The sequence below is a fragment of the Aethalodelphis obliquidens genome, unplaced genomic scaffold (genome assembly GCF_003676395.1).
Source record: "Aethalodelphis obliquidens isolate GAN/ISIS:26980383/991018 unplaced genomic scaffold, ASM367639v1 scaffold15, whole genome shotgun sequence".
In the NCBI taxonomy this organism is placed as follows: domain Eukaryota; kingdom Metazoa; phylum Chordata; class Mammalia; order Artiodactyla; family Delphinidae; genus Aethalodelphis; species Aethalodelphis obliquidens.
In genome coordinates this window covers 3,475,789-3,496,164 of record NW_020837959.1, presented here as the reverse complement: position 1 = coordinate 3,496,164, position 20,376 = coordinate 3,475,789, and the positions used below count along the sequence as shown (strand labels likewise).

General features: G+C 43.4%; 1 protein-coding gene across 1 annotated transcript in view; it reads left to right on the top strand.

Moving 5' to 3' along the window:
• MYO16 (myosin XVI) overlaps nt 1-20,376 on the top strand; it is a 401,447-nt gene that overhangs the window by 164,587 nt on the left and 216,484 nt on the right. Inside the window, exon 15 of the mRNA XM_027115848.1 lies at nt 4,113-4,260. Coding sequence (XP_026971649.1) covers nt 4,113-4,260 — 148 coding nt within the window. The remainder of the gene's footprint in view (nt 1-4,112; nt 4,261-20,376) is intronic.

The following is a 20,376-nucleotide window of genomic DNA, read 5'->3' as shown; positions in this document are numbered from 1 at the left end:
AATACTCATGGAGAAATGGAAAAGAAACCACACCACCTCATTCTAATTTTGCCATCACCTTCGGGCTTTAATGCCACTAATTGAAGGGATATTTTGAAAGAATTTTTCTTTATGCACTTCTGATAACTTCTCTAGAAGGTGTCTAATGAGACAACCTTTCTTAATAAGGTTTATTAATTTTGAGATTTTTTTTAAGCACTGATCACCATTCTGACTGACTAAATTGACCACTTACAAAATTTTTAGGAATAAAGCACTGCGATAGTGGTTCCATTTGTTCAAGTAGATTTGCTATGTAAAAGCCAAATTGGGAGACCTCACATGTTTTGCTTTCAGAGGCTGGACTCTGGAATAATTAACAGTAGGCTCGTTACACAAAATTTGGTTTATAGTTCAAATGGAGGGAAAAATTAAATTGATTTTCCTTCCTAAAACTGCTATTTTTTTGATCCCCAAAATTATCGACCATGAGTTCTTACTTCAAAGTGGAAAACTATAGTAATTCACAGTTGCATTTAAAATTCAAGTACAGAACTGTTTACTGACCGTTCATAGTGATAAGAATAAACCTAAGCTCAAATACAAAGAATACTCCAGAAACAGTAGGATTTTCAGCATGCCAAATATATGGTCCTAAGTTCTGATTAACATTAGATTCTGAATTTCCAGTCCTATCTTTGAAGCAAAACTGAGACTGTGATTCCCAAATTGCATACTTTCGTCATTTCTCACGTACTATGAACGAAATTTCAACATGTATTTACGATGTGGGTTATTTTTTCTTTTGTAATGTTTAAAGGCAGAGGAGCAAATAGTGAATCCTTGATATGAGTCCTACTAATACGTGTGAGGTCACAATAAACCAGGAAGATGACTGGACACTATTCACATTGTGCCTGCATTCCTTACAGACACATTACTTATTTCCTCCCTGACTAGAATGTAAACTTCATTGTTGAAGGACCAGTATCATCATCTATCACTGCACTACAAACCACGATTTAGCTCCCTCTTATAATTCCAGTATATTAGGTCTTGAAAGCTTAGTACCATTCTGTATATTAAATTGTATCTTCATGAATTCACATAGTATTTGCCTTTGCTGCAGTGAGTTTCTTCCAGTGTTTCCAGCAGTGAGAGACCATTGTCTGTATCTCTTGTCCTAATAGTGCAGCTATAAAAACCTTCTGAGCTGTTTGACAGTAATACTTGCTAACGTCTACAGCAGAGCATTTAAAATCAATGTCTACTGATATATACCCGAGCAATATGTACCTGCAAATTTTGAGACATTAATCAAGAAAATTCTAATACTTATTTTGGTGGCTTTGTTATAGGCAAGGACATGTCTTGTTTCAGATTATATTTGTGCACAAAAGTATACGTTGGGTCAGGAACAAGGTAAGAATGTCCCCTCTCACCACTCTCTTTCAACATCATACTGGAAATCCTAGCTAATGTAATAAGAAAAAGAAAAAACAAAGGTACACATATCGGGAAGGAAGAAATCAAGCTGTCTTTGTTGATCTGATTTTAGAAATCCAAAAGAATCATCATCAACAGCAACAACAACAAAAAACTCCTGGAACTAATTAGTGATTGTAGCAAAGTTTCAGGGTATAAGGTTAATATACAAAAGCCAATCGCTTTCCTATATACCATCAATGAACAACTGGAATTTGAAATTAAAAACACAGCACCGTTTCCATTAGCACCAAAACAAAAATACTTAAGTATAAATTTAGCAACATATGCACATGATCCTCATAAGGAAAACTACAAAACATTGATGAAAGAAAGCAAAGAAGATCTGAATGGTGAGACACTCAATGTTCAACGGATAGGAAGGCTATGAAGACTCAGTATGGTTAAGATGTCCGTTCTTCCCAATTTGATCTATAGATTCAGTACAATTCCAATAAAAATCCCTGAGTTACTTTATGGATATCGACAGGAGGTTTGTGTGGAGAGTTAAAAGTTCCAGAAGAGCCAGCACAACACTGAAAAAGAACAACAACATTGGAGGACTGGCCCTACCCAACTTTAAGACTTACTGTAAAGCTACAGTAATCAAGACAGTGATTCAGTAGCACTGGTGAAAAAATAGACAAATAGGTCAATGGAACACCAATAGAGAGCCCAGAAATAGACCCACATAAACGTAGTCAACTAATCATTGACAAAGGAGCAAAGGCAATTCAATAAAGGATAGTCTTTTCCACTGATTTTGCTGGCAAAACAGAACATCCACAGGCAAAGAAACCCACGCATGTAGCACAAAGATATCATGAAAAATAGCTCAGTTAGATCATAAATCTAAATGTAAAAACAAAACTGTAAAACTTTTAAAAGAGAATAGAGGAGAAATTTTACGTGACTGTGGGTTTGGCAATGACTTTTTTTAAAAAAATAAATTTATTTATTTTATTCTTGGCTGCGTTGGGTCTTCGTTGCTGCGCGCGGGCTTTCTCTAGTTGGGGCGAGCAGGGGCTACTTTTTGTTGTGGTGCGCGGGCTTCTCACTGCGGTGGCTTCTCTTGCTGCGGAGCATGGGCTCTAGGCACGCGGGCTTCAGTAGTTGTGGCTCGCGGCTCAGTAGTTGTGGCTCACGGGCTCTAGAGCACAGGCTCCGTAGTTGTGGCGCACGGGCTTAGTTGCCCCCGTGGCATGTGGGATCTTTCCGGACCAGGGCTCGAACCCCTGTCCCCTGCATTGGCAGGCGGATTCTTAACCACTGCGCCACCAGGGAAGCCCGGCAATAACTTTTCAGGTACAACACTAAAAGCACAATCCATGAAAGGAATAATTGATAATCTAAACTTCATTAAAATTCAAAATTTCTGTTCTGTGAAAGACACTGTGAAGAGAATGAAATGATGGGCCATAGGCTGGGAGAAAATATTTGCAAAAGACGTATTTGATAAAAAATTGTCTAAAATATATGGAGAACTCTTAATATTCAACAGTAAGAAAACAACTCAGTTTTAAACATGGGCAAAATATCTGCACGGACATCTTACCAAAGAAGACAGACAAATGGAAATGAGCACGTGAGAAAATGGTCCACGTTATACGTCATCTAGGAAATGCAGATTAAAGCAAGGATGAAATACCACTGCACGCCTGTTAGAATGGCTAAAATCCAAAACACCAACAGCACCAAGTGCTGGCAAGGATCTGGAGCAACAGGAATTGTGATTTATTGCTTATGGGAATGCAAAATGGTGCAGCCGCTTTGGAAGATAGTTTGGCAGCGTCTTACAAAGCTGATCATAGCCTTGCCATACGATCTGGGAATCACATTCCTTGACATTTACTCAACTGAGTTGAAAACCACATCTGCACGTAATGTAGACATAAATGTTTATAGCAGCTTTATTCATAATTGCAAAAACAGGAAGCAACCAAGGTGTTTTTTAATAGCTGAATGGATAAACAAACTGTAGTATATTCATGCAATGCCATAGTATTCACTAATAAAAAATGGGCTGTAAAGCCATGAAAAGACCAAAAAGCAACTTTAAATACATATTATTAAGTGAAGGAAACCAATCTGAAAGGGGCACATACTGTGTGATTCCAGCTATATGACGTTCGGGAAAAGGCAAAACTATGGAGACAGTAAAAAGATCATTGGTTACCAGGGGTTGGGGGCGAGGGAGGGGTGAGTAGGTGGTTCACTGATTTTTAGGGCAGACTACTCTGTATGGTACTGTAATGGTGCACACATGACATGCAAATTTCTCAAACCCCATAGAACTGTACAACACCAAGAGCAAATGCCAGTGTAGACTACGGACTTTAGTTAATAATAGTGTATCAATATCGGTTCATTCATTTTAACATATGTACCACTCTAGCGCAAGGTGTTAATAATAGTGTAAACAGCGTGTGAGGGAGGGGAGAGAGAGGGTATGTTGGAACTCAGTACTTTCTGCTTAATTTTTCTGGACTTAAAAAATTTCTCTAAAAATAAAGTCTGTTATTTTGTTTTTAAAAGGTCTGTGCTTGGGAAGAAGCTGCATTATTATTTCTTCTGATTAATCTGTGTCAATTTATGGAAATGAAACTAATAATGCCATTTGACAGAATCCCTTTTCTTTCCTTAACCAGCCAGAATTTATACATATATGCTAGAGAAATCCAGACTTGTTTCACAACCTCTCGGCCAGAGCAATTTTCTCATCTTCTCCTTGTTGATGGATGGGTTATCTGCTGAAGAGAAGTATGGACTCCACCTTAACAATTTATATGCCCATCGGTAAGTGATTATACGTGTTCAGCCTGGTAGTTCTGCCTTCAAATTGTGGTTGCATTTTAGCGGTCTTAAATTTTCTTCTTATTTTTCAGAGAAGAAATGGTGACTTCTTTTAGGAGAATAGTTGGATATACTATTAGATTAGAACTATCTGTATAACAGGGCTGTTACCGTTTATTGAGTGTTTAGGTGAAGTTTTGTGTATGTGTATTAACTTGTGTTTCTATTTTCCTAGTTTTCAGATCAGAATAAAAAATTAGCGCACATATAAACTTTTATATTCCTTTGCCGTATTTTGGATATAACATTAGCTATGCATTCCTAATTTTCAGTAGTCTTTTGAAATAATGGGACATAATATTTGAGCAATTATGATTCATTAGTAACAGACGAGGTTACATAATGGCTTCAGATGAACAATACACATAAACTGGGGGGCTGATTTTCTGCAATGGAGGAGGAAAGTGTTTGTTAAAATGAGGATGCCTTGGTCACAGGAGGGCCGCGGAGGGGAGAATTCTTAAGACAGTGAGCTGAGGGGTGTCTTTGCAATGTGTGCATGTCCGCCGACTGCCTGATCCGGTGTGTCTTCCCACAAGGACTGGTCCAGATTTGGATAGGATGGGAGCGAGCCAATAAGGAGAGTAAACCCCATTCAGAGGAGAAGTGGGTGAGAGATAGGCAGAGAGGGAGCTGGGTGTGCGGGTCCACACACAGCAGTGAATTCCTGGCAAAGCAGGGAGGAGCTGGACTCTGAGAGAGACGTGGATTTACTTCAGATATCTATTGACACCTGAGTTATTGTTTCCTGATTGTTTGTTATTGGATTCGAGAAGAATGGTGTGAGTGGTCATGATTTTATGAGAACTTTTGTGAGAGAAAATAAAGGATGCTTGGGGAGGCGGATCATGGCCTGAGGACCAATCATGTTGTTTGAGAGTTGAAGGTGGAGAGCTGATTGGACAAGTAGGTGGAGATGTCAAATGCAAGCTGAGAGACGGGGGATTTTCCAGGGGCGATGGGGTCTTAATGGAGTGGAACCCCTAGACCTGTCCGAGAAGGGACAGAACAATATCTGTGGTCGCCATTGTCTGGGTTGGCGGGGGGTGAATGATGTGGGGCGTGGGACCGGGGGAGGGGAATGAATTGGCCGTATTCGAAGTCACTGTTACATGATTAACAGCTCTTATTCAGTTTCTTTGAAAATACTACATCCAGCAGTATAGATACACTTTATCATGTCAAACAGGAGACGTGAGGTAAGGAGGCCTCATCAAAATCGTTTTTTATTCAAAGTAAGAGACTATTTGGAGGTTTACTGTCCCCCCAAAACAACAGAAATTCAGAAGAAGAAAACACCGATATCAAAGCATGATTGCCCAGACGAAAGTGATTTAAAGATAGAAATTCTAAGCTACCAGAGCATTAGAAATGTTTTTTTTTTTAAATCCCTTCATTTCATGAAGGAGAAAATCAAACCCAGAACCATAAGGAGGTCTATACCGAAGTGAATATATTATACAACAGCAGTACTGAGAAACCCCATTACTTGGAATTCATTTTTTGTTTTTCTACATCGCACATCTCTAATGGGAGGAAAAGCCTCAGATTGGGGACCGTGGGGTAGGTGTTCAGGGCAGCCTGTGAGGAAGAAAAGTCTTGGAGTTTTGTGTTCCTGATCTTTCTTATTAGCAAAAGCTCAAAGCTGATAGCAGGCCATTGGCTTCGGTGCGTCCGCGCGTGTGTGTGAGTGCATGTACATGCGTGTGCCCGCGTGCACGTACATGCGTGTGCTTGGCATTGCAGACGCGGAGCCACTGAAGAACAAAAGGCAACAATCTAATCCAGCATTCAGAGAGACAATTCAACTTCTTGGTCTGTGGCTTGGACCCCTCTTTTGAAGTGTGAGAGCGTGTAGGAGAAAACAAGCATTTCTTTATTGACCTCCATTCCAACATCCGTTTCTCTTTGCAAAAGAGGGTTTGGAATCACTTAGGCTATTTAGAAAGTCAAACGTCAGGGACTGCTTTGTGAGAAGCTCTGACAGGAAAGAACTCCGAAAAATCATGAATAATTCAAGTCCCTTGAACAAAGAAGTTATTTTATTAAAATGAATTATAAATATCTAATGGGCACAAAACAGCATTCCTCAGTAAAAATGTACACCGCCACTCCAGATTCATAAGCCATGTCCACTGGAACATTTGTACGATGAGAATTCCACAGACAAAATATTCTTTCATGATAAGACAAGCTGTTTTGCAAGTTATAACGCATTGTACATCCCAGTGTTTTTGTGATATATGAATCTTCCAACAGTTACAGTGCTGGTCAGGCTTGAGGAGCTAATATTTGTATGATATTTGAATTTGGGTCGGGGTATCACCTTTGCTTAGTAATTACACATATTAGGTACCACAATTTTGGAAATTGTTTGGCTGGTTTACAATAAGTAGTATAAAGTTGAACTTGTTAGCCTTCTAACCTTTCACAAATTGATGATCCTTCTGAGTTTCCTCCTTGAAATCAGTATTCATAGGTAAAGTAGATCACTGTGCATATAAAAATATAAACATAAACAATATATAAATAAATCTGTATAAACATAATATAAATAAATATATAATATTGCTTATATATAAACAATATTATCATCACACCTACTTATCTGATTTTATTTAAAAGATGTTGCTATGTCTATTAAATAGAGCAAATCAGCACCTAGATTACCATCTGAATATTCCTTTGCTTATTCAATACTTATTCCATAATATAGCTTGTCTTGAAATTTTGATGAAGTATGTTGAGTCTTAAAGCAAACGTTACAAAATTTTGCAAGCCTGCCTCCTTCAAATACATCTTTTCTTTATTACTACCAATTCATTACCCACATGAAACATAAAATAGGCATGGAGCAGGAATTGCGAGCTGAAGGCATATCCAATGTTTATCACGTGTCCTTACATGATTAGAACTCCAGAGAGAAGAAAGTATTGTTGTAACTAATGCTACTGTAATTAAAGCTACAAAAGCGTTTTGTTTTTCTTTTAACTTTGACTCTGTTTTTGGAGCTAAAAGTTTTCAAAGTCTCACATGAAAATTTATGCAGGTTTATTTCAGTGTTAAATGCACCTAAAAATACTTCCTTGTTTGTAAAATTGGAACAGTATCTAGAACAAGCAGATAGCACTCTTGCTTATGGAATAGAAATGGTACAGATATAGACATCAGCTCCTACAGCTTAACTGAACGCAAACAATATTTATAACACTTTGCATAAAATCTTCCTGGACAGATTGTTGAAACAACGGCAACAAGAAAAATGTCTATAGGTCTCAACATTTTGAGCAGCGGCAGTAAGGGTGCATTGGTTGAGAATTCCCACTAGATGGCAAACTCTCCACAAAGTTAGACAGGAGCAAAAAAAAAAAAAAAAAACATCATTAAAGGTTTCTTTTTTATTTATGGTTCTTCCTATGATTTACTTTTTCTTTTTCCTGGCTGTTTGTTTTTCAAGTTTTATCTCAAAAAAATACTAACATTACATCTGGGCAATAAATGTCATTTATGTTTCTGGGAATTGAGATTTAATGAAAGTTAGAAATAGTCATTAATTGCTTATCTTCAACCTACTTTAAACAGCTTTTATGGATGTAGTCCCAGAACAGTTGGGCTCTGAAATACAAAGAAATTATTCCGAATCTCCCTTCATATTGATTAATGATGGAAATGATTGTGGTGCTACATAAGAACGTTCTCAGCAAAGGTCAGATTTTGAATTACAAGCTGAGAGCAAGCGATGTTTGACTCAGTGCATGACCTGTTTCTAACCTTGTGTGTTAGTGAAAGGAAACTCTGACTCACTGAGTACTTGAACTTGTAAGTGCTGCTGGGGTACACCTGTCGCAGTAGATGCTGCAGCAATGAACTCTCAACGAATGTTCAGTTTTTGCTAAGGCTTTATTATGTGCATTGAACTTCAGTTGAGAAAGACACATAATTTTTAAAAAGGTAAGGGTAAACTTAAGTATTCTTTGAGGATGATCTTGTGATATAATACAAGATTCACTCAGTACACATTTTAGGCATGCATCCTTGAAGGTGCTCCCAAGACAAAGATTTGAGACAGGAGGTATTATATGTTTTTTCTTTTCTAAAAAATTTTTTATTGAAATGTAGTTGATTTACAATATCATGTAGGCTTCAGGTATACAGCACAGCGATTCGGTTATACATGTATATATATATTTTTTCACATTCTTTTCCCTTACAGGTTATTACATAATATTGAGTATAGAATTCACAGATATTTTCATTTCACACTACGGTGGTTGTAGATGTCTCCAAATGTCATTTACACTCTCACTGCTTTAGATTTACAGTAGTTATGAGGCTTGTGGCTAGGTCTTGTTTTTGTTTGTTTGTTTGTTTTTAATTTAATTTTTCTTACAGCAGGTTCTTATTATTTATCTATTTTATACATATTAGTGTATGTATGTCAATCTGTAATGTGTTTCTAACTGATTCTATTATTAATTATTATCTAAATGATAATCACAGTCGTAATGTATGCAACTTACGGAGCGCTTAGCATAGGCCGGTCCCTCTCCTAGTTTTCCCTTGTCTCGGCGAATCCTCGCCGGTAATTAAGCAGAAGGTGCAGGACCGCGTTCTCATTGGATGGCCCAGGACATGAGGATGGAGAGGCCAACCAGGGGCCCAGTTTGACTCTTGGCCACAACCCTGTATTGTCTCTGCAGCAACGTTGCCTATAAATAACACCAGCTGCCTTTGCACCTTTGCATCAAAGAGATTTGAAAGAAAATGAGAGGGGAAGCACCGGGTCAGTCTGTATGTGTGTTTTTATTTACAGTCGGTTCAGCAAAACTAACTTAGGACATGCTAGAGTCTGTTCCCTCTAACTACCATAAAAAAGCAGTTCTGGGTCATTTCTTTATCCAGCAGTAACATAAGAAAAATTCTGAAGTGCATTCATTACGCTAGCTGAAGGTTACATTGACAATATAAAGAGGGTTGGATCACCCCTGCCAATGCGCAGGTAAATTTCACTTGTGAAAAGCCAGCAGGAAGAGGTCAGGGCCCGCGGCTTTCTAACTTCCTTCCATTCGTGAGTTATGTCCACCCAGCAGCGGAGGGGGCAGACGGAGGAGCCGCAGAAGTCAGGCACTGCCCTCGGCCTCTAGCTTGTCCTCAGAACCCTACGGAAGAGCGAAGGGGAGCTGCGGTAACCTGAGTTGTGTTGGTAATAAATACGAAGCACAGATACGTGCTACTTAGCACGTAGCCTTCCTCAAGGCCACTTAGCTGGTAAATGTAGTCAGTGAAAGAGCCTGGTTCCAAACCCAGGCATATGTGGCTTCCAGTTTTCTGTTCATCAGAATTGCTTGATTCCTCGTGTCAGATGCCCAACTCTCACACACTTAAGAACAAAAAAAAAAAAAAAAGAAAGAAGGAGAAGGACTCAGAGGGTCACGTAACTGGAGAAAAGAGAAGTTATGCTTGGGTGGGATAACTAGACCCAGGAACTCAAGTGCTGCCTCTGTGTCTCTCTGTCTCTGTCTCTCTCTGTGTCTCAGTCTCTGTCTCTCCCTTTCTCTCTCTCTCTGTGTCTGTCTGTCTCTGTCTCTCTGTGTCTCAATCTCTGTCTTTGTCTCTCTGTGTCTCTCTGTCTCTGTCTCTCCCTCTCTCTCACACACACGTCTTTTTTTGTTGGCTTGTGTTTCTAACGTGGGGGAGAATCCAACACAGGCAGCCCTAACCTTCCACATCTCAGGAACCCTGGACGGAAAGCAAAGCTGTCTTTCTCAAAGACGCCACCTTGGCGCCCAGCACAGGCTGGACCTGTGTCTCGTTTGCACGGCTTCTCATCTGTGTGCCTCTTCAATCCCACCCCTTACACTCAGGGCAGATCAACATTTGATAAATTCCAATTTAACTATAAACTTCCTAGCTCCAAAGTCTTTAATAAATATTGCTTTTCTGTCATATCACGTGAAGTCTCCTGGCCTTGTTGCAAGGCAGCAGAGCTGACCAGGCCTCAAGCAATTTAGGGGAAGGGGCTGTTAACATGTTCTTCGAGGTTCTCTCTATAGTTGCTCAGCCTATAGGAGTGGAGGTGAGTATCAGTCAGGTGAAAACTTAGTTGTTTGCTGATTGAAGAAAAGAAACTTTAAAAAATCCAAAGATCTAATTTTTAATATATATATTTACATATGTATACAAATAAATAAATACACACACACATACACACACACAGACACACACACACACACACACACACACACACATGAATAAAGAACATATTTTTTCCCCAGAGTTTAGGATGAGGGCAGTTGCGGCTTGTGTAGTGTATCTTGCATAGGTCTGAAAACATGGCAGTAATTGTTTCTCACCTAAAGGAGGACTCATCCGACCTCAGGACCACAAGGCAAGCACTCACTGAAAATGACCTTCACATCTGCTCCCGTGACCTTCCTCCCTCTTCCTCAGTCTCTCTTTGTCTCTCTCCCTTTAAAGTTATTTCCTCTTAGAAATTACTGTATTGTGTTCTACTTTATGAGGAACTGTGTCGAGATGCTAAACAGGCAAGGTGTAGAGAACAATCCAGCGTAAACGGGGGCGTGGCTTTTGCAGGCTGCAGAAGCTTGTAGAGGAGACCACAGTCTCCCCAAGTGCTTGTCTGGTGACTCCACTGCCATTTTGGAGAGACTTGTTTCCAGTTCTGTGTGTGTGAATATGTCTCCTTTCCAAACCCTGTGACTGTAGCAGACGGCACCCCGCGCTCGGCTGTGACGCGTCTCCAGTTCCGTCCGCCCACATCTGCCCTGCGGATGCAGTTGGTGGTGGTCCTTCGTTGGGTCTTCGTTGCTGCGCGCAGGCTTTCTCTAGTTGCGGCGAGCGGGGGATACTTTTCGTTGCAGTGTGCAGACTTCTCATTGCCGTGGCTTCTCTTATTGCGGAGCACGGGCTCTAGGCCCACTGGCTTCAGTAGTTGTGGCACGTGGGCTCAGTAGTTGTGGCGCATGGGCTCAGTTGCTCCGCAGCATGTGGGATCTTCCCGGACCAGGGCTCGAACCCGTGTCCCCTGCCTTGGCAGGCGGATTCTTAACCACTGCGCCACCAGGGAAGTCCCAATGACACAGTTTAAACCTGCCTCTTGCCGGCTGGGTAATTTGGGAAAATCGGGCAACCTCTCTCTGCTTCTCTTTGCTCCTCCGTGACAAAGGGCTCACCTCGGAGCACTGCTGTGAGTGAGGACTGCACAGGCTGCCTCGAGTAGGTCCTAGAAGGCGGCATACAAGGAACAGCAAGATCGTTCATATTATTATAGGAGGCTCTTTCCCATCAGAGTCATGTGGGGACAGCTGAAGGGATAATTGTTTGGAAAAAGATGACGAGCTAGTGTCAGAACTTGAGTTCTTGTAGGAGCTCTGGGTCTGGGGAAGGCTTCTTCCAAGCCTGTGTCTCTGCCCCCATGCAGTTGGGCCCAGGGACCTTCCCCAACTTCTGCTGTATGAGTCGGGCTCCGAGTCTGTGGTCACCGTGATGAATTACTTGTTTCAGTTATCGAAACGTAATTGGATCTTTTGATGAAAATCAACACAGCCCTTTTGAAGAGGTGAGGGCGGCTGAGAGTAGGTGTGGGAAGGAGGACGGGGGGTGGGGGGTGGGGGGGGAACTTGGCCGCAGCGGGTGCTGATGGGCTGAGAAATCAGAGGGTCTCCCATCAGCCCCGCGGCCGGGCTTCTCCGACAGAGAGCACCTCGTTACTGTTACTGAGATACCAAGGAAAGTGCAACCCTAGGCAGAACCTGAACACTCCTGGAGAACTTCCTGTTCACATTTTCCCTGTGGCAGAAAATCAATTCAGATGCTTCAAATGCTTTGCCTTTCTGTACCAGCTAGAAGTAGAAAAAAAAAAAATAGAGATTTTCTTTAAGTTCAAAACCCTGCGCTTATTTAATCAGAGATGATGATGACCTCAATAAGATTTTGGAACGCACGATTTGTTACCAATAATCTGTCCCCTCAAGTGGATTCGGCGAGTTCAAACCAGATGTGCGTTGTGCGTATTACAGGGTGGGTTCTGAAACTGACAACACGATGTGGATATTTATGTAGAATCCTACGGTGAAAGGTGTGTGTTTACGTGTGTGTACACAAACCTAAGATTACATTCCAGGCTGTGATAAGAAGCAGCATTTTGAAGCTAAGGCTGTTTATTCTTGTAACTCCACAGGGGAATCTGAAAGCGTGTGGGAGGAATAATTAAAATCAAATAACCAACATTTGCTTGTGCTAAGAACTTGATGTTTATCATCTCACTTTATCCACAGCCCAGCCTGACACAAGGCTGAGTGAATCACCCAAGGTCCCATCCTAGGAGCATAAGGGTCTCTCTTAAACACCTCACATTTCTGCCTCTCAAACCCTGATGTCTTGATAACAGATGAAAGATTTTGCAGAAATGTTTGAAAAGGAGCCACAAAAGATCACGCTACCCGGAGAAAGGCTCTCTGACACCTGAGGGGAGGCTGGGGCCCCGAGGGCACAGATCACAGCTGCTCCTCCGGTCCGGGTACCCGGCAGCCCGCTGGGAGGATGCCAGCTGACCAAAGGATGCAGTTAAATGTGGTCCAGACTGGGGCGAATTCAGACACAGAGAAGAATGAAGAGATACAGGAACTGGTGATAAAGTGAAGACAGGGCAGCTAAATGAGTGTCTAAGGGTGTCCAACTCCGGCGGGATCACCGCACAGGAAGGGGGCTGCTGACTGCTGACGGGGCGACTGCTGAGGGCTGTGGGGTCTCATTCCCAGTGAGGATGGAGAGGGAAAGAGAAACTGGACCTCTGGCCTGTCTGGCCCCGCCCCGCCTGCCCCAGACCACCACGGCCACTCTCCCTTCCCCCAAGACCCAGGCTTCTCAGGCCTCTGTCTGCAGCCTTTCCTCATCTGCTGCAGTCTCTGGGCCCGCTCTTTCGTGCAGATTCAGAATTCTCAGAATTCAAGCCAAGCAGTTTGGGGTCCTTTGTTTCTTGCTTGTTTGAAGGTTTCTGCCACCCCAGGACTTTGTGTTAACCTCATCGTTAATTAAAATCAGATTTTACGGGCTTCCCTGGTGGCGCAGTGGTTGGGAATCCACCTGCCGATGCAGGGGACACGGGTTCGTGCCCCGGTCCGGGAAGATCCCACATGCCGCGGAGCGGCTGCACCCGTGAGCCATGGCCGCTGAGCCTGCGCGTCCGGAGCCTGTGCTCCGCAACGGGAGAGGCTGCAGCAGTGAGAGGCCCGCATACTGCATAAAAAAAAAAAAATCAGATTTTATGGTTACACGAATTACCCCTGAGCCACACCTTCCCTACCCAGCAACTGTTTACTCTGATCTCAGAAGCCGGGTGTGAAGCTGTCCGCTGTGTCTGTTAGTGGGGACAGTGGGGACAGTGGGCTCTCTCATCACTGAGCTCTCTCAGCTAGCTGCAGCTTCATCCCAGAACCTCAGAAGAAGCAAAGCCCTTCCCCTGTCCTCCACCACCAGTTTATGGCCTTGGTTGGCTAAGAGGAATTAGCATATTAAAACATTTGCATGCTGGCGCTAATACACAAATCAGATTCTGATATGAAGCTATATTTGCCCCCCTGGGCACGTGGACATCTAATAGAAATCTCCAACTGGACGTGTCCCGTCTGAGCTCCTGATCAGCCCAGCCCCCCGCCCCCAAACCTGCTCCATCCTCCGCTGGCAGTGCCGGCCTTCTTCTCACAACCACAGGCGACCCATCAGCTGGCCCCACTTCCCACTCTCCACTGCCGCCACCCCAGGTGTCACCCACGTGTCTCCTCTGGATGACGGCACAGGTGTCCCTGGTCCCCGTCAGCGACCAGTCCTCAAGGCAACAGCCAGAAGGATTCTCTGAAGCCCTCCTCTGCCAGCCCTGCAGTTTTTCCTCGTTCCCCTAAGGGTAGGGAGCCAGCAACGGCCTCTGAGGCTCTGTGATCTGGTCCCTCGGCACTGACCTCCCTGGTCTCCCCGTGGCTCTGTGATCTGGTCCCTTGGCACTGACCTCCCTGGTCTCCCCGTGGCTCCCTGCCTGACCACACTGTGGCCTCCATGTCCCACTTTGAGCCTTCCCACCCAGCTTTGCTCCCGCTGGCCCCTCTTCCCAGAATGTTCCTCCTCCAGACTCCACCTGGCTCCCTCCTTACGTCTTCAAGGCTTGGCTCACATCACCCCTTCCCAGCGAGCCCGGCACCCCCAAGCCCTCTTCATGCTCTGCGCGCTTCCCTCCGTAGAACTCAGCACCTTAACACACGCCAGGATTGACTCGTTCAGGGTACCCCCCGTGCCTCGTCTGCCCCCACGGGAATTTACACGCCATGAGGGTGTAGGTGTTCGTCTGGGTCACTGACCAGTTGAAAGTGGCTGGAATTGCTCTTGGCACAGAATAGGCTCTGAGTAAGTCCCTGTTAACTGTGGCACATATGAAAGTATCTGTTTAACTAAAGTCACTGAGAATGTCTTATCCCCCCAGTTATTGCTTGCGCTCAAGATAAAGAAGGTTTTCAAAATGATGTCATGGCTTTCCTCATTTGGGTTACTATTTACCGTAACCTGGGGCTTTCCAGCACTCATCCTGAGGGTGTTTATTTTCAGACTTTGTATCTGTTCTGACACGGCTGTCTCTTTTGCAGTTTGAACTCTTTCGGCTGCATGAAACTTCTTAGAGAAACTTGGAGGAAGCAAAGGGTTTCTGCTGTCTTCACCGTCAGTTTAGGGCCATAGAGTCAAAACTTGTGTTTAAATATACCCAGTAGTCTCTGAGTTTATAGAGAGAAAAGTTCATTTGGATAGGATGCTGGCTCGTCCATCCGCCCCGCTGGACGCCCCTGCTAAGATGTGCGAGGTGTCCTGAGGGTTTGTAGCACGTAAGTTGAATCGAAGGAGCTGTGAGTGGGTGGGATTGACCCCCCATCGTGGCTTCCTCCAGTCTCACCAGTGGCCCTGTTGGCTGTCCCTCCTTTCCCCGTGTTCCTGCTGCCGCCCTGGGCTTGGCTGTCATCCTTTCTCACCTGACATTCTTCAAGTCTTCCCAACACCGACTGGCCCCGTTACCATCCCTGCCCCGCTCTCTTTCGGAAGCAGCAGTCAGATCCCGCCCTTCCCGCATCCCTTAAGACCTCCTAGCGTTTTTCCCTGGAGGACAGAATGGACTGCAGTCTCTTGCCTCCCCCCGCGGGGCCTCCAGCCCAGCCTCTGCCCCCTCGTCCCCGGGAGGCACACGTCTCCGGGAGCAGCTGCGGAGGCCTCGTGGCCGGGCTGAGGGGAGAGTGAGAAGTGGGGGCTGAGGACGGAGAGGTGGATACAGTGCCACTAGAAAGAGAAGCAGAGGTGCCGGCTGAGTCTAAATGTCCGTGGAGACGGGAGAGCAGCACAGCAAGCACCTAGAGACCAAGGGCCACAAGAAGAGAAACAGGACTGGTGTTTCCTAGTGCGGTTTCTGGAGAGAAATAGGAGCAAGACCACAGACGAAGGCTCCCAGGTGGGCTTACCCCAGACAGGCTCTTTCCTCACCTAGAGAACACGCCCTTCACATTGACAGATGCTCTGGACTGTATCCAATTCATAATCAGGACACCTTTTGAATTTCTGGTGCCAAAAACATTTAGACGTGGGTGAGGGAGATTAAGAGGTACAAGCTTCCAGCTGCAAAATAAATGAGTCACGGTAGGAAATGTGCAACGTGGGGATTATAGTCAATAACTATGTAACGTCTTTGTACGGTGACAGATCACAGCTAGACTTCTCATGGTGATCAGTTTGAAATGTAGAGAAATAATCGAATCACTGTGGTGTGTAACAGGAACTAACATAGTGTTGAAGGTCAGTTATACTTCAAAAACAAACAAGCAAACAAACTCAAAAAGAGATCAGATATATGTTTACAGAGGTGAGGGTTTGGGGGAAGGGGAATTAGATGAAGGTGGTCGAAAGGTACAGCCTTCCACTTAAAAGATGAATAAGAGCCAGGGATCTAATGTACATCAGGATGAGTATGATTCACACTGCTCTTTTTATATATAAAGTTCAGAGAGTAAATCCTAAGAGCTCTCATCACAAGAAAACATTTCTTTCTATTTCTTTAATTTTTTAGTTGACGTAATGGAGGTTCACTCCACTTACGGTGATAATCCCTTATGATGTATGTACATCAAATCATTGTACTGTACACCTTAAATTTATACAGTGTTGTATGTCAATTACAGTTTTACTGAGAAAACTGGAAGAAAAAAATATATTAGAGAAATAATTTATTTCAGATTGTAGCTCTGTCCGGGTTACAGGCACTGTGCTGGAGACTAAGAATACCAAGACGCAAGGTAGCCTGTGACTGAATTTGCAGGGTCCTCCTGTGCAAAAGAGCCACAGCCAGATGGAGGCGGACTTTAGCCTGCGATATGACAAGTGAGATTCGGCTGTGGACCTCAGCCATCATCTGGCCAGCACGATGCCCTAGTGACTGGAGGAGCAGGCGTTCCCCAGATAGAGAAGGTCCCAGATGCAGAAATAACAGAACCCAAGGACACTTAGAGAAAATGAGTGTCTTGCCCAAATACCAGTGATCTTCCTACGTGAGGAAGTAGGAATGATGCACTGTATTTGTACTTGAGCGTCTCTTTCTCTTACGCCCTCCTCTGCACAACAGCGAGACTGATCTTCCTTGAGTGACTTCCCGCATCCCTTCGGGAATGTCGAACCTACCTGTGCTTGACCCTTCCTGGAGATTCTGATGTTATTGGCCTGGGGCGTGGCCTGGCATTGAGACTCGCCCCCGGGATTCGAATGTGCCCGAAGGAGAGCCATAGTCTTGGGTGAATCAGGGCTCTGCAGGTGCCGGCCGTCCAGAGGCCCCTGATGACGCCTAAATAAAAGTCCAGCTTGTGAAATGGACTCACAGACAGGCCCTTCTGATCTGGAAATGTATTTATACTTTACAAGACTTTGGAAATTTCAAAAATTTTCTTTGAAGATGAGGTCAAACCGGGCAGGGCAAATATGCTGCTGTGTGGAATCCAATGAAACAAATGGACTTAATATTTCCCTGGTGCCAGGGCAGGAAAGGGTTGAGCACATCACAGAAATTCAAGGCTACCTGAGTTCTCACACATCCCACAAGGCAGCCTTTCCTGCCTTCTCAGCGATAAGGAAATCAACAAAACTCAGAGGGACCTGAACCCTGGGAAGTCTGAAGCCAGGATGACCTTCAGACCCAGAGTACGACTGCACTCCATGATGAGCTGTCTCTGACTGCCACCGTCCTTTCCACCAGGCACATCTTCAGTAGAGTGCCAGGCATTGCCCAGGAAGCCCCTCAGTGAGATTTCTAGAACTTTCTCTTGTGTTAGGAATCCCCCAGCCCATCTCTGCTCAGCCCAAGGTTGAAGGCGACACTGCCCGTGCTCGCCTTTTGCGTTTGCTCCTCTCCCCAGCCTTCCAGGGAGGATGCCTAGGAAAGAGGGATGGGAGAAGCTTGAACAAGAGAGGAAGCTAGGATGGATTCCTGAGGCCTTCAGGGAAAGAAGTGAGGAGAGCAGGGGAGCAGCCTGGAGGCGAGGAAGGGTGGGATGATGGGCAAGGTGGCCCATCCAAGTGCCAGACACGTCCTCACACCTCCCATCAGTAAATGCGTTAAGGTAGTTGTTGTCAACAACTACGTGAGATTACACTGTATCCATCATGTTCTAGGTAAATCTTATACAAAATATTGCATATAATTATATGTAATAATATGATTACAGATATACCTAATTTCTTTTTTTTCTTTTTTTTTACTAAGCCATTGAAGTTTTATTTAGCTTTAAGAAGACATACACTAAAGAGTTCAACCTTATAAGAGTACCTAATTTCTCATGCTTTATATTTGAGCAGCAATGTGGCACTCATCTAGAAAATCATGTTGCATTGATGTTAACATATAAGAAAAGAATGGCATGATACATGTAAAGAACTGAACATACAAACAGTTGAAAGGAGAATGGAGTGTAGTTTGTTAGGTAAAAGGAGTGTATGTGGACAGCTTACACAGGTTATGTGAGGGACCACACAAACAGCACTTCTGTAAAATGAAAATTCATAGAGCCTGAAGCTGTACTTTTGAACTGAAATGACCTAAAGTAAAATGACGAGCAGAGATGTATCAGGTAAGCACGTGAAAGCTTGTACCAAAGTCTGTGCTTTTCATGGAAACACTATATTTCAGGCATTTATGGTATACTTACTAAAACATTGAGCACATCTTAGGCCATAAAGTAAAGTTTAATAAATTCCCAAATTCCAAAATTGTACAGGGTTTATAGTCTGTCTACAGTGTAATAAAATTAGAAACAAAATATGGAAGTAAAAGCAAACAAACAAAAGGTCACTAGAAAACTAAATATTGATCGTTGGTAATAGAAATAAAGGGTATAACCACGGAGGGAGTGACACGAAATAAATAAGAATCCTTTGACGTTGACTCTAAAAGAAATGAAAAATCCAATGAGATGAGAACCATAGAAGGAATCTAGCTGGTTTCCATCCCAGAAAGAAGCCACGCCCAGGAAGTTCCTAAGCGAGTTCTTTCAGACCTTCGGAGAACAAACAATTGTTTAAACCATTGCAGAAATGAGCGACTGAAGAAAATTCTTTGTTCCTTTTTCAGAAGGCAGATTATGCAGAAGAGAAGCCCAGAGTTCCAATACTCACATGAAAAGATGCACATTCTCACGAGTAATCGAGGCAATGGAAACTGAAAGAATAATTAGGTACCATTCCACAATGAAAATATTTGCAACAGTAAGAAAAATCAGATAATACAAAGGGTGAGGCATTCTGACACGCTCCCGATGAGAGTTTAGGTTAGTACAGCCACTTCGAAGCACAGTGTTTGGTCAAGTTGGACACGTGTATAACATACAAAGGCAGGTGGGTGTTACTCCACAGGCCGCTCTTGGCAATATCTGGACACATCTTTGGCTGTGACAGCCTGGGGAGGGGGTGCTACTGGCACCTCGTGAGCAGAGGCAGAGGGAGCTGCAGAACGGCCCCGCCTTCCCCAGGATGGCCACACAGCAGAGAGTCATCAGATCGCAGAGCTCAGCAGCCCCGAGGTGGAAAAACTCTGCATAGGGAAACCCACGCATGTGCATAAAAAACATGGACATGGGTCTTCACCGGCACACTTTGCAAAGACGCAAATACACAAGTAGAAAAGAAAAGAAATGATGGGATCTGAGGAAATGCATAAATTAATCAGGCGGTGGTCATGGTAGAGTATTTTAAAATAATGTAAGTAAATGAACCTCAACTGTATGTAAGAATAGATCTTATAAATCTAAAGTTGAGTTAAAGCAATTTGCTGAATGGTACATATAAATAATATTTATATAATTTTAAATACAATAATATTACATATTTTATAGATACATACATGTATAATTTAATTTTTTTTTTTTTTTTTTTTTTGTGGTACGCGGTTCCTCTCACTGCTGTGGCCTCTCCCGTTGCGGAGCACAGGCTCCGGACGCGCAGGCCCAGCGGCCGTGGCTCACGGGCCCAGCTGCTCTGCGGTATGTGGGATCTTCCCGGACCGGGGCGCGAACCCGTGTCCCCTGCATCGGCAGGCGGACTCTCAACCACTGTGTCACCAGGGAAGCCCCTATAATTTAATTTAAAAAAATACACTGAAAAGATAGACACAAAATTGATCATACTGATTTCCTCTGATAAGGAAGGTGAAATGGACAGATGGGGATGTTAACTTTATCTGTGAAATTTATTGGTAAAAAACAAAGATTTGAACTAAATATGTCACAGTGTTGCTATTTTCACATCGTTGAAGAACGATCCATTGGCTATCTGTATGTTCCACTTTTAAAACTTTTATCAGTGTGAAAATTTTAAAAAGAAATTTAAATCCAGAATATCTATGATATCAACATATCAAAAGAACTACCGATTAAAGAAACAAATAGAAATTATCTGACTTGTAGATATACAGGCATAAATAAAATATTAGCAAATAGAATCTAGCAATCCATTAGAAGCTACTCAGTGATCAAT